The sequence below is a fragment of the Odontomachus brunneus genome, unplaced genomic scaffold (genome assembly GCF_010583005.1).
Source record: "Odontomachus brunneus isolate Ranch 3 - 2012 unplaced genomic scaffold, Obru_v1 Obru_scaffold_100, whole genome shotgun sequence".
In the NCBI taxonomy this organism is placed as follows: Eukaryota; Metazoa; Arthropoda; class Insecta; order Hymenoptera; family Formicidae; genus Odontomachus; species Odontomachus brunneus.
This window is the reverse complement of record NW_022639550.1, coordinates 610683-623604: the sequence shown is the minus strand read 5'-3', so window position 1 is coordinate 623604 and position 12922 is coordinate 610683. Positions and strand designations below refer to the sequence as shown.

Genomic DNA, 12922 nt, shown 5'->3' with positions numbered 1-12922 from the left:
CTCTCTCTCTCTCTCTCTCTCTCTCTCTCTCTCTCTCTCTCTCTCTCTCTCTCTCTCTCTCTCTCTCTTTCTTCTCCTCGCAGTTTCTTTCTCTCTTCTTCTGCCGACCGGCACGGTGGGGCCCCTGGCACGCCATCGCTTCATTTAAAATGCAAATTCGTCCGGGTGGCGTGAACCACGGCGGCCCGAATTATTCTAATTACCCGCCCCCCTCTCGGTCCCTCTCTCACCCGCGCCACTGACCGATGCTCCTAACCGCGTTGTGTGCTCTCGAAAGCTTATCCGCTCTTCGACCGCTCCCCCCGACGCTCGAAATTCGAAATATCCGAAAGTCTCTCCTGCGAGAGTCACGACGAGTCGCTTGGTAGCGACGCGAACCAGCCGGCAAGCGAGCGTACGAACGCAATTGCGCAATTGTTTTTTCGTGTCGTTCATTTGATAAGTCGGCCGAGCTCAACCTTGAACATTGTTGCGGATAAAGCGCACGTAATGCGCTCGCGTACCTTGAGATATCACGTACGTTCGTAATTCATTAAACGAATATCAAATTAAAACGCGGCCTCGAAATGGTCAGAGAAACTACCAACAGAGAAAATGCGATCCCTTCCCGCGAATCACAGCGCGTACTCACTTTACGCCCTTCACGGGGGTGGACGCCAATTTTCGCTTTGCCCGTCCAGACGACGTAAGCGACACAGGGAATCCGCGACTAATAAAACTATTCTTAATTGGAATACACGGGGTAATTAGATTCAGAAGCGCCGGGAAGAGAGGCGCCGGCGACGCGAGAAAAGGTATTATACCGATTCGCACGGTAGCCGCCTCGGGTGTACGCATAAACGTGCAAAGTGTGCTGGAAACGAGCGTAGATTATCGCGGGTAACGTGTTCACGATCCGAGCGAGATGTCGTGCGCATGTAGGCCTAATATATTCAGATTTTTATGGCTAGTGGCGTATCGGTGATACGGCAGTCGGTCCACCCCCCGGGCCCCTCCGCGGGCCCCCTCTCCTCCTCCTCCTCCTCCTCCTCCTCCTCCCTCGTTCGACGTCCCCCTCGGTCACCGCGCTGCGGCGAAGCCTTCTCTCCACGTACCACTTAAAGCGCGGGGTAGCCTAATGAATAAACAAAAACTAGATTTCGCTTAGGGCTTACACGTAAAAGCGTGACCTTACTGGCGATTTACCGCGGCGCGGCGGTTCTCAAATCGATCCGTTCTTCTCGTCAGCGGAAAACGCGAGCCGTAGCGAACGCGAGTCCGCAAATCGATAGGAAATGACCGATCGACGCGTTTCACCTTAGTCGCCACGTTTCTCCGGCAACTACTCACTTCTGTTCCTTCCTTAGTGCGCACTCGCGGCGCGAGCTCTTTCTCTCTCTTTACGTCCACGAAAGAGCAGAATTTTTATCGAGTAGAATTTGGTCCTCTATCGAGACCTAACACTTGCGATCAGTGAGGAAAAGTTCACGAAAAAAGAAAATTTGATTATAGCAAATATCTGAGATATAAACAAATCAGTATTTTGCTTAAAGTTGGCAGAAACTTCCGTTCAGCAAGATCTAATCAATCAGATTTCTTGTTACGTGTAGATTTGACGGAAAGTATTAGACTTGTATTTTATGTCGTGGACGATATAGTGGACGAGAAAGAGAGGTTGAGCAAGTGTCGAGCACGAGTGCAAGGCGTGTGTTTGCACGCGCGGACCGACGGGGAAGGCGGGAGAGGCGGGACACGTGTTCGCGAGAGTAACATCGGCAAAACACGTGGCATGCGAGAAACGCGGCGCTCGCTCGCCGAGGCCGGGTTCGTTTGATTTATAATAATCGCTCAATCCTCATTACGGGAGGCTTCATCCCGCGGAACTCTCGGGACGCGGACCGATGAAACTGCCAGCCGAGCGCCAAAGTTGAGCCAAAAGTAATACCGCTCCGCGACAAAAAGCTCACGCATTCCTCGCCGTTACCGTCGTCGTCGTCGTCGTCGTCGTCACCGCCGCCCCGATCGGACAACGATCGTCTTACCGCCTGTACCTTTAACGAGCACAATTTAACACCTTGAAATCGCTCCGCGCGCGCGTGGCGGGATTTACTGTCCGCCCTTCTCGAGAGAGCGATACACCTGCAATCCACTTTTTCCGCGGCGAATCGGAGACGCGTCATTCAGCGTGGATCTCTTCGGATGCTCTACTACGAATCTTTATGGACTCATCGTACGTGAGAGCTTTCTTAACCGATATACCTGTGGGAAGAAGAAAACACGCAGAAAAGAGCCGACGAAGAGAGAGAAACGAGAAAATAGCTGGGAGCTATTCAGCCAAGAGCTGGACACACATCAAAAGGATAACAGTGCTCTCGATCGCGAGGCCATTTAAATAAGCAGTCTCGCGAGGACACGACTGCATGGGCGATTAGAATGGCGGAGAAATGAGTTTTCATTGGGGCACCGTAGCGCGAACGCGCGCGCGGCCATTTCGAGTATGGATACCGCGTAACGTATGTAATAGTTACATCAGATTAGAGCTCGCGGGGGCGAGCGTGTAACCAGACTTAATGCGGGGGTAGGCATCGAGTCGCAAGGGGTGGATCGCACTTATTACACGTATATGTCGGAACACGTCGTCGTGGTGTGTGTTACCCGGACACACATACACACGCGCGCGGCGGGAAGCAAGGGTAACGACGAGGTAAGGAGTCGGTGGTCGCGCAAGGGCGGGCAAGGGGTGCTTTGGTAATCGTGCATTAATTTGCATCACAAAGTACACGCCACCCGCCACGCTACGCACGCATTCCACGTAGTTTTCCGCTCTCCTTCGCTCTCCGTCTCGCCTCCGCCTCGTGACCGGCGCGAGTTCTCAAATCGCGATTTCTTCCGTTTTCCTCTTCGCGCGCTCACAGGGGGAACGGAGGGGTGCCTCAGGTCGAGAAGGCATATCGAGGGAGGATCAATCGATCGATCGAAGACGCGATACCCCCTGTGGAGCGACGATTCGCAGAAAGCAACTCGAGTCTCGAGAAATAGAGCGCGGGTGAAGTAATTAACGCGACCGTAACGACACGGGAACCGAAAATTGAAGACGACGTCATCGTCGTCATCGTCGTCATTGTCGTAGTACGACACGGTTCGGGGGCGATCTCGGGCTCGGGCGATTCGTTCGGGAATGAGAGTCACGGTTGGCTACCGGCAATATTTTGCCGCGCTTTGGCTTATCGGTACAGTTGCATATTTAAGGGTTGCCATGTCAAGCGTCAAGCGCGCCCTTTGAATACATTTAAATTCATTAACGGCGAAGGCTATACTCCCGCGCTCTATAATACGTCGCATGGCGCAAACACGCACGCACACACACGACGTGTGTGTGTACACGTGCGCGATACGTACGTCAGTTTCGCGGGATATCCAGCACGATGAGCGCGCTATGCCTCGTTTCATCGTTTATTACAATGCTCACGCGCCTTTTGGCATTCGTCGCTCGAACCTCTGAAGAGAATGTATATTTGCTTCTTCTGTTTCAGACACACACCGCACATCTGATCGTCCGTCATCATGCCGCACACCGGTGAGTACGATCTTTTCTCTTTTTTCTACCGATCCCAAAGGCGATCCTGCGACTCGATCTTCCCGTCTCTCTTCTTCTCTCTCTCGCCCCCTCACGTTCCCGTCTCGATCTCGGCGTCGTACACGTCGTATAACGTATGCAAATTTTTCCGCGCGAGAGACATCGCGCCGACGTCGTGGCCGTGGCGAGCGACGGCCAGTTTGCTAAATAGCCAATCTCGCGATTCGCCCGTGAGAATTATAGCTTCGCCCGGCCGCTTCCTGATTTATGCAAGGGGGGAATGTAACACGTCGTTATGGTTTCCTTGGGACGTTGGAGCGGCACGGGGTCAGCTACCGTCGGCGAGATCACAGGACGACTCTTCCGCGCAATCGGCAGTAAAAATTAAAATTTCTCCCTTCTTCCTTCCCTCGCGCTACGCTGCGTACGCTCTTTTTCTCTCTTTCTCTCTTTCTTGCGCTCTCATCCGTCCACCTCTCGAGGCTGGCTCGAGACGCAGCGGAGGCTAAATTACGATTTGGAAGGTAGTTTGACAGTAATTAACGAAGAATTTTATACCGTGGATCGAACGTCGAGATCTATGGGCCTGTTATTAAACGAGTTTAATTACAATCTCCAAGTCCTCCCCTCCCACCACACAGTCTGTCTCCCTTCGCCTCCCCCTGTTTGGCCGTGCGCGTTGGCCTAATACCCGTGTAAAAATATATTCCGCTCGGATCGAGCAGCTCGATCGGTCTTTCCTTCTTCCGACTGCACTCTCCGGACTGTCTGTGATTTTCGAAATCGGGGAAAGTATTCCGAGACGTTTCTCAGCCACGTGGAGCGCGGCCGGTGCTCGCGGGTCAACCGGTTGGCCGGTCGTAAACACTTGCGCCCGCCACACCGCGAATTCGTCGCGGGTCGAATCGCGGTGAGAATATTCCCGGACGGCGAGATGATCGACCTTTTCTCTCAAAGTGATCAGGCTCGTTCGTTAACGAGCGACATATTAACTAGCGGGCCAGCACGAGAGAGATTATATCCCCGGCGAGAGGGAACAGATGACTATCGCCAGCCCCGAAGCACACCTCGCAAATTCAATGTTGTCTCTTGATCATCCCCGAAGTTCATGTTACATATGTTGCCTCCTAATTATCACCGTGCTCGAGACTCGCGGGAATAATCGTCCAAACGATAAACGCTTAATAACAGCCGCCGTAGTCGACTGTCTTAATACACTTCCATTCGGAGGGCCGGCCTCGTCGCGTGTGTGTCCTCTTAAGACAGATGTCGGAGCCGATACGCGAGACACGCTATTTGGCATTGATTCGGCCTGCATCACGATGATGCCCCGATATCCCGCGTGCTCTTGTCCGGCAAAGAGAAAGAGAGCAAGCGAGAGAAAAAAATCTGTTAGCATGGACGCGGATCGTGATTACAGGTAGGCAGGTGTAGAGTTTGGTTAGGGCCTAAATGGCCAGCGCGATAGCGATCGTTGTTGGCCGGCATTAGCCGAGCTAATTCTAAGCTAACCAGCATTATATCTCGAAAGATATCCCCTTCTTTATACGCTTGGCCCTCGAAGGGACGCTTGGTGCGCTCGCTTTGACACAGTTTGCATTCTGTCGGCAGAGGTAACATAAAAGGATTAAAGCGGAAAAAGAGAGAAATAAGTCGCCCTCTGCTTAATATTTCGCAACACAGACACTTTTCACTCATTTTATGAAGTGAGATTTCATTTCAAGACATTAGAGGATCAGAGACTAACAAGAACACAAATAATGGGGATTCGAAATTCACCTGAGAATTAGTCCGTTTTGGATCACACAAAATAATTACGGTCAATCCCATGTCGCGATCGAGACGATGAGAAGTTTTTTTTTAAGTGAGGCATCTCACTTCCTCGGGATTATTAGAGTGCCTTAATGAACCGCGTACGCTGACTAACTTGAATCGTTGACGGGTCAGGAGTCAAGGTGAAAACGCATAAATTCCAAGGAAAAGTGTCGAAATCTTTCTACACAGCCGGCCACAACCTCTCTGCGAAATTATGTACAAGTTCCGGCTCTCTTCGGGCTAATAAAATCTCTTCAGCTCTCATTAGCGGAGCCAATGGTTTCACCGAATGAATTTGTGGCTCAAATCGGGTCGATGCGAGAATATATCTTCTCGTTATGATATAATCATATTATCACATAGATATCTCTTGGCGCGAAACGGTATCTCCTCAATAGACATCTATCCGACCAAACATGATCCGCATCCGATTCGTCGTTTACGAGAAGCGAACTGTGGACTTTATCGCGCTTTTCACTGCGATGGCGACTTTAACGCCCCGTGCCGTTATTAGTGATAGCGGTTACCTCATCCGCGGTAATATTCGCGCGTAAATCGCACATTCCCGAGCAACCCCTTTTCCAATTCCGCTCCGCCGCGTTTCACCGTTTCGCGGATCGTTTCCGGCACTCTGCTTTTCACGTGTGCGCTTTTTTGTCGCACGTAAACGTGAGTCGCCCGTGGCGACTTACGGCAGCCCGTCAGAGGTGCACCGTTAACGCGCGGCTCCATTATTTCGTGGGATTCGCCGGCAGATTTGCACTTAGATAAGGCACCATTTTGGCCGGTTTTTGCCGTAATAATAATTTGATGGCCCGCTGCTGCTCGCGCGACGCTCGCGTCGCATCCGTCTTCGCTCCGTCCGAAGCGTGTATAATTCTCACGGCGTGATCGTGAGCCACAGATTGGCGACTTCGAGGCCATATATAAATATATATATATATATATATATATAAAGGAATAATCAATTAATTACGCGAGAATTATATCGATGCTCGAGAAACCACCTGCGAAAAGTGGTCGCTTCGGAAGGATTAAGAAATTTATTCACTAGGTTTGTGTATCTTCAGCGGCGCGTCAAGAGAAAGTTACTCACATACTATAAATTCACAAGTTATCAACAGAAATTACGTTTTTATACATTTATTTCACTATTCAAATAATAAATGTTGATGTGAAACTAATTTCATGATACATCTAGTCACATTTTACGTTGCACAATGCTGCTCAAAACATAAAACGGAAGTTCTTCTCCCATTCTATGTCGCGTCTCCTAATGTGCAACACTAGCTTGAAGTATCCAGTAAATTGCGCGACACTGCAACTACGAGTGTGCTTTATTGCGATAAATGATACGTGTGAAATTTTTGTGTGATTTTAAGTATCTCGATTTAAATGAGTAAACCTCTTAATCGTCGTAGCCAAACGGTTCTCGATTCGATCTTCATTTCCGGCTATGGTGACCGTTATGGCGGCCGTTAATGAATAACGTACACGCGAAACACACCGCTCGCAATCTCACGGAAGCAATTTTTTCTCCGAAAATGAGTCTTACCGCGCGAGTGTGTCCTCTCCATCGCGATCAGGGGAACCCTCGAATTATCCAATAAAGGCAATCCGTCACGCCTTCGACTGACGGTCATTACTTGCAATCTCTCCAGCGCGTACGTGGCTGTTGCGAGCGCGCGTCGCGTAGGAGCGCACGTGAAATTAGAGAAGAGTATTTTCGCAATTTCGCTCGACGACTAATGACTCTTTTGCGCGCGGACCGCGCTCTCGCGCGAATAAACGGCGCTGATGAGCGCTCTAATTGGCAGATGATCACGATTTTTATTCGCCGGCTGTAAAAGCGTCTACATAAAGTGCAGAATTATAGCATCCCCGCGGTGACTTCGTAAAAATCGACATCGCGGAAATAATCGGCCGTCCGCGGCGTTCCCGCGTGCGTGGAAGCTCTCCGCCGGTGGAAACGAGAATCACAGGAGTAATCGCGACCGTCCGGTCTCTCAATTAGCCCCGTAAAACGCCGAATAAAGCGTGGATTCGTGGAATCGCGCCGTAATGGCAGCGGAAAAGATCGAGGGAAACCTTTTCTTTGGTCCAAACGAACACACGCGCGGAGATCGTTATTTGCGAGCCGGCGAGCCCGAACAGTCATCCTCGTCGTCGGCGTCAGTGATCGAAGTAATGACATAATTAGTCGGCGCGGATAATAATTAGCGATCGTCTTGGTACGCAGTCCGATGCATCCGGATCGGTCTACGTGAAGGCGCGTGGCTCGATTTATATAAGAGCCGCACGGCATTTACGGCTCGGTTCTTTTCGTCCTTTTGTGTTCCTTTCCGACGGCGAGAGAGGCTGGAGATCGTCGTTAGTAACGCCGCCTCGGAGAGCGCCTCTCGGCTTCGCTTGCGTCCGAAATAATCGTCGGGAATCGGATCGATTATCTCTCCCTGTTACGCGCCACGTCATTATTCGTTAAACTTGCGCACGATACAAACACAATTGTTTTTTTCCTTCCTTTTCTCTGTCAAGATGGCTCGAATAAACCATGTTTCTTGGAATTTTCAAGTGGAGCAAACGCAATCAAGTGTATATTTGCCGTCTAATTGGCAACTCGAGATATCAATTTTTCTTGTTCCCGTTTCTCTTTGTGCAATTCAGTCCTTTTTTCTCGTAACGATTAAGGGGGTACCATGCTTGAACACTTCACCGACAGTACACTGACTTCTTTTCCGCAAAGCTTATCTCGTATTGGTTGCGCAGATTTACAAATGCTTTTACACGATGAAAGTACGTGCAACATTGAATCGGAGCATTGCTCAATATGTGACGGAAACGACAAAAATTTCAAAATGAACACCTCGAGCTGTCAATTGGCTGTCACTTTGGTATTCCTTTGATCCGACACGATTGCAAAGATCTTTTGACACCTGTCACGATAGACACGTAGATTAGCAAAACTTAATTGTAGCGTTTGAAGATTGTGACGCGGCCAGAAGTCGTAAATTCGTTCATGCATCATAAGCGCTGCGTTAATAAAGATGTACCTTTTCTCGGGTTATAATTTCACGCTAGAAACGGCCGGAACGTAGTATCATGGGTTAACTCGCGGTCGAATACTAATCAGCCGAAATTTCCATGAAATTCCAAAGCGCGTAATGTAATTATGCCATTGAGTAGTCGTCAATGCAGACTACCGCGACGATTCGGTAATTAAGGACTGCTCGCGACGAGTGAGCTGGCGTGGATTTATGACGCGGAATTTCATTCTCGACGACGACGACGAACGGGCGAGTCGGATAATCGTTCCGCGGCCTTTCCCGGGCTGCCACCACCTCCGCGATGGCGACGGCGACTGTTTCTTCCCGGCGCGCGATGTGCCGTTCTGTGCAGGAGACAAACAGAAACTGTCGTATAACTCAGATTTTATTTGGGCCTTAATGTGCATCGGCTGCGGAATTGGCAAGCGATTCGTTTTCGACGGCGGAACATAAAATCGGTGATCAATTGGCGTTTTTATACGCGGCGCGACGAGCTCGGGAGGTCGCGCGGCTTACGCGAATAATCGATTTTATAAAATTTCCGACGGGAGTGTGCGCGCACGACGTGTTATTCCGACGTGTCGGATATCATACGCGCGACATGATCGCGCGTATAACGCATAAATAACTCGTCGCGTTGCGTGATTTAAGTCTACATTGTGCGCGCACCGGTGGATACAAATTGCCCGATTACACGTTTTATGAGCGCGAATACGAGGAGGGAAGAAAAAGAAGAAGAAGGAAAATGCAAAAACCGAAACCACGAGGTCTTAACGTTTGCCTCCAATTAACTTTTACAAGTCGCTGACGGGTCTAAACTTAATCCCGTCAGCTCTTCTCGCCACGGATACGTTATGCTAATCCTTACCGGTCCTGAAATCGCGACTTAATGTACTGTATTTTGAAGATGTCAGATTTTATTGGGAAGCAGAAAGTTGCTTGTGGTAAAATGTCACTCAGTCGCGCATTTGGGACTCGGAGAAACTCTTTGGCGCCTCGAGAAATAAATAAAGAAATGAACGAATGAATGAATGAAAGATGGGAAAGAAAACGATCAGCAAACGAACCGCGGGAAGAAATTCGCTCGGGGTCTTCCGCGGTGTGAAATCGACGCGCGGGGTAAACGCACGCGTTGAGAAAGGAGTGTTCGACGTAACAGTCCCTCGTACAGTCCCTGATGAACTTATTAATATCGGCACAATCTTCGTCGCGTAAAAGCGGCCGAGCGCGCTACCCTTTGCGGCGCATCAATTTCTAGACGAGCTTGAAGATGCAACACTCAGGTGGTCCTGCAGTCCCAGCAAGAATTATCCGGATACAAGACATTAACCAAGATGAATAAATAACTAACAAACACTTGGACATCGCGCATATGTCTTGTACTTGGTCAATATAAATGACAAAGACGGAATTTCTATTTGAACTGTTTGTGAAATTTAGCAAGCACATACGTGCGGGGATTTCGCTTCGGCCGCGCGATTTCCCACCTGGCATTTACCGGGGTATAATGACACATCTCCGTCCCCGAACGGAAAGGAGCCTAGGTCCTCTCACGGTGATATTCGTCGTGGCGATGTCATTAACGGCGGCCGGGAGGACCGAGCCGCCGCACCTGCCGCCGACCTTGCGACCGGACGATCGCGAAGCGCGCTATTAGCAGATTTCCGTCCGTCTTGTCCCTGTCGTGCAAAATCGATAAACATCGCGTCTGCCGCCGCGAAATCTTCGCTCGCCAATGGCACCCTCTTTATCGCGCCAGATCGTTAATTTCGTTTCATTAACACAATAACGATCTTGTGTTCCAGGACAAGCCGGGGTAAATCAATTGGGCGGCGTGTTTGTGAATGGCAGACCGTTGCCGGACTGCGTGCGTCAGAGGATCGTGCACCTCGCCCTGGGCGGCGTCAGGCCGTGCGACATTTCGCGGCAGCTACTTGTGTCCCACGGCTGTGTCTCTAAGATACTCACGAGATTCTACGAGACGGGAAGCATCCGGCCCGGCAGTATCGGCGGCAGTAAGACGAAGGTAGGAAGGTTTTGGATCTAAACATTTTCACAGCTTGATAGAAAAGCGGAAAACAGAAAGGCAGAAGCCGATCGGAACTCGCGCTGGTAAGAAAGCAGAAACTGTCGACTACCATCTGACCGTCAGTTCTGATTTGTTTCTACCAAGGTGTGAATTCTGTCTAAAAGGACGCCTTGTCGTGGAATATGCGAATAAGTAGGATTAGTACGGGGTATCAGGATTCTGAAAGAATAAAATCGAAATTCCAAAGGTGTATGTCGTCAATTCGAAGTCGACTGATTTGATCCTCCGTATACAGTCGTATTGTACAGTCATTTTTGGAATATGGATAGATAGGTAAATGTATTCAACTCACGCGGGGTTTGATATATGACCAAAAACGATTTGCGTTATTTGGAAATGTTCCCCTTTTACGAAAGTTACTGACAAAATATTCGAAACTCACGGACTTAATATTGTAGACGGATGGTCAGAGTCTAACCTTTTTGCTTCTTTCCCAACGACGATAACGCGAGAACGAGAATCCGTGCGTAAAACGCGCGATAATAGAGCGACCCAGAAAAGGGTTGATGTTGGTAGCTTCGCAAAAACATATGAAAACGAGCTGGTACGACGCGCGCGTTAACAGCGGATGGCACATCTCCCTCTGATGAGGGAAAAGGCAGAAACAACTTGGGGAGGTAGGTGAAGCCAGGGCGGCGCGGATTCGCGCGTTCGAGCATTCCTGATGTGATTTTAAGTAAGGGCTGCTTTCGACCGTGCGTGCAATTATCCAAACACCTTGCAGCGGCGCGGCATTTGCATAATTTCATGGCTTTGCACGGTTTTCTCTCGCTGGCACCGGCGGCTTAGCCTCGCCTCGCCTCGCACGCCACATCGTCGCCGTCGAACGGCGGCGTACCGGCGCTGCGGAAAATTAATCAAACCCGCATCGGTCGATATTACGTGTCGCGCAGGAAAGAAAGACGGACGGCTTAACGTCCGTGTCTGGCGATCCTTCACCCCGTTGATCAAGGATCTTCGTGGATCGTAATAAAGTCGCGAACGAACGTCGATGTCTTCGTCGTGCTTCGCGCTCGTCTGCGAAATTAACGCCGCGACGCGGCGGTGTTTATCACGCGGGTAATTCGCATCCCCCGCATCCGCTCCTCTCCGCGAAGAACGTCGTTTCGCCCCCTCGGGTGCACATCGCGCGGTGCTATCGCGGTATCGCGCTCTACACGATCCCGCTAATGACAATATAATTCCACGGTGCGTACGTCGGGAATTTCTTACGACGCGCGGCGCGCCACGCCGCGCTCCAGGAACACAGCGCGACTGTTGCCGCGCGGGTTTCGGCTTAATGAATTTATTTTAATAACGCCGCGTCTCGGCGTCCGTCGACCTTCCTCTCTATGCGAGTTGCGAGTTCGAGAACTCGATTGCCCGGAGAGAAAGAGTTATAGAGAGAAAGGGGGAGAGGGGAGAAACACAGAGAAAGAGGGAGCGAGAGAGAGAGAGAGAGAGAGAGTTGGCCCGGCTCTCTCATATAGGAACCCTGAAGAGGGCATTTAAATTCCGGCTGTGTGGCACGGGAGGCCGATTACGCGCGCATGTAAACGATAGTCATCATCCGCCATTACAGCGTTCGGTTTTATTTTGCGTATGTCAAAATAGTCTCGCGGCGAAATAATGGTCGCCGCGCTTAATTCGGCCCGGTCCCATTGCTTTTTTTGACATCCTTTGTAACGTCTCTCATCCTGCCCCCACTCTCTCTTTCCCCCTCTGCGCCGGGCGACTTTTGTTTGCGCTTTTTCATTTGTCACAAAGCGACGGTAGTAACCTTTGGCAATTTGAGCGAAGAATTATAGCGAAGAAGGTCTCTCTCTCTCTCTCTCTCTCTCTCTCTCTCTCTCTCTCTCTCTCTCATCTTTTTCGATAAGTGAACACGTACAAAAGATCGCTCTCCGCGCCTTGCACGCGCAACCCGCACCGTGCAACCCGCCCACCGTCCTCCGTAACAAAGGATCTCTCCGGGAGGGGCAGGTCGTTAGATATCATCCCCGGGCCCCGCGGAGCACGTCACTGTCCGTCTGTAAGTAAGGCTTTTACAGCGATTTAAAATTACGCCGATAATTAAATAATGGCTACTAGGTAAACCCCTGCCCTCTGCCTCTCTTGATTGCGCGGCAGTATTAACTCGGCGCGTATCAACGTCGAGGTCCTCCCGACACCGGCATTTAACCGCCCCTTCTCCTTTTTCTTTCCATCACGTCGATTTCCATCAGTGAGAGAGACGTTCCGATTTTCCTGCTGAGTAACGAAAGATGAACGGCGCCCTGTCAAGATAACGCTGCCCTCCATTTTGAGTCTGTTATTACGACTTTCCGCGCTCTCTTTCTCTCGGCGCACCCTCGCCCGCAATGTTGCTCCCTTTAGATGCTCCGTAGATGATCTTTGTCTCTCTCTCTCTCTCTCTCTCTCTCTCTCTCTCTCTCTCTC

At 50.4% G+C, this 12922-nt stretch overlaps 1 protein-coding gene across 3 annotated transcripts in view; it reads left to right on the top strand.

The window, feature by feature from the left end:
* LOC116848743 overlaps positions 1 to 12922 on the top strand; it is an 82218-nt gene that overhangs the window by 58802 nt on the left and 10494 nt on the right. For all 3 annotated transcript variants that reach the window (XM_032825164.1, XM_032825165.1, XM_032825163.1), the window contains exons 2-3: positions 3513 to 3556; positions 10221 to 10441. In XM_032825164.1, the coding sequence (XP_032681055.1) occupies positions 3544 to 3556; positions 10221 to 10441 (234 nt within the window). In that variant the 5' untranslated portion in view covers positions 3513 to 3543. The remainder of the gene's footprint in view (positions 1 to 3512; positions 3557 to 10220; positions 10442 to 12922) is intronic.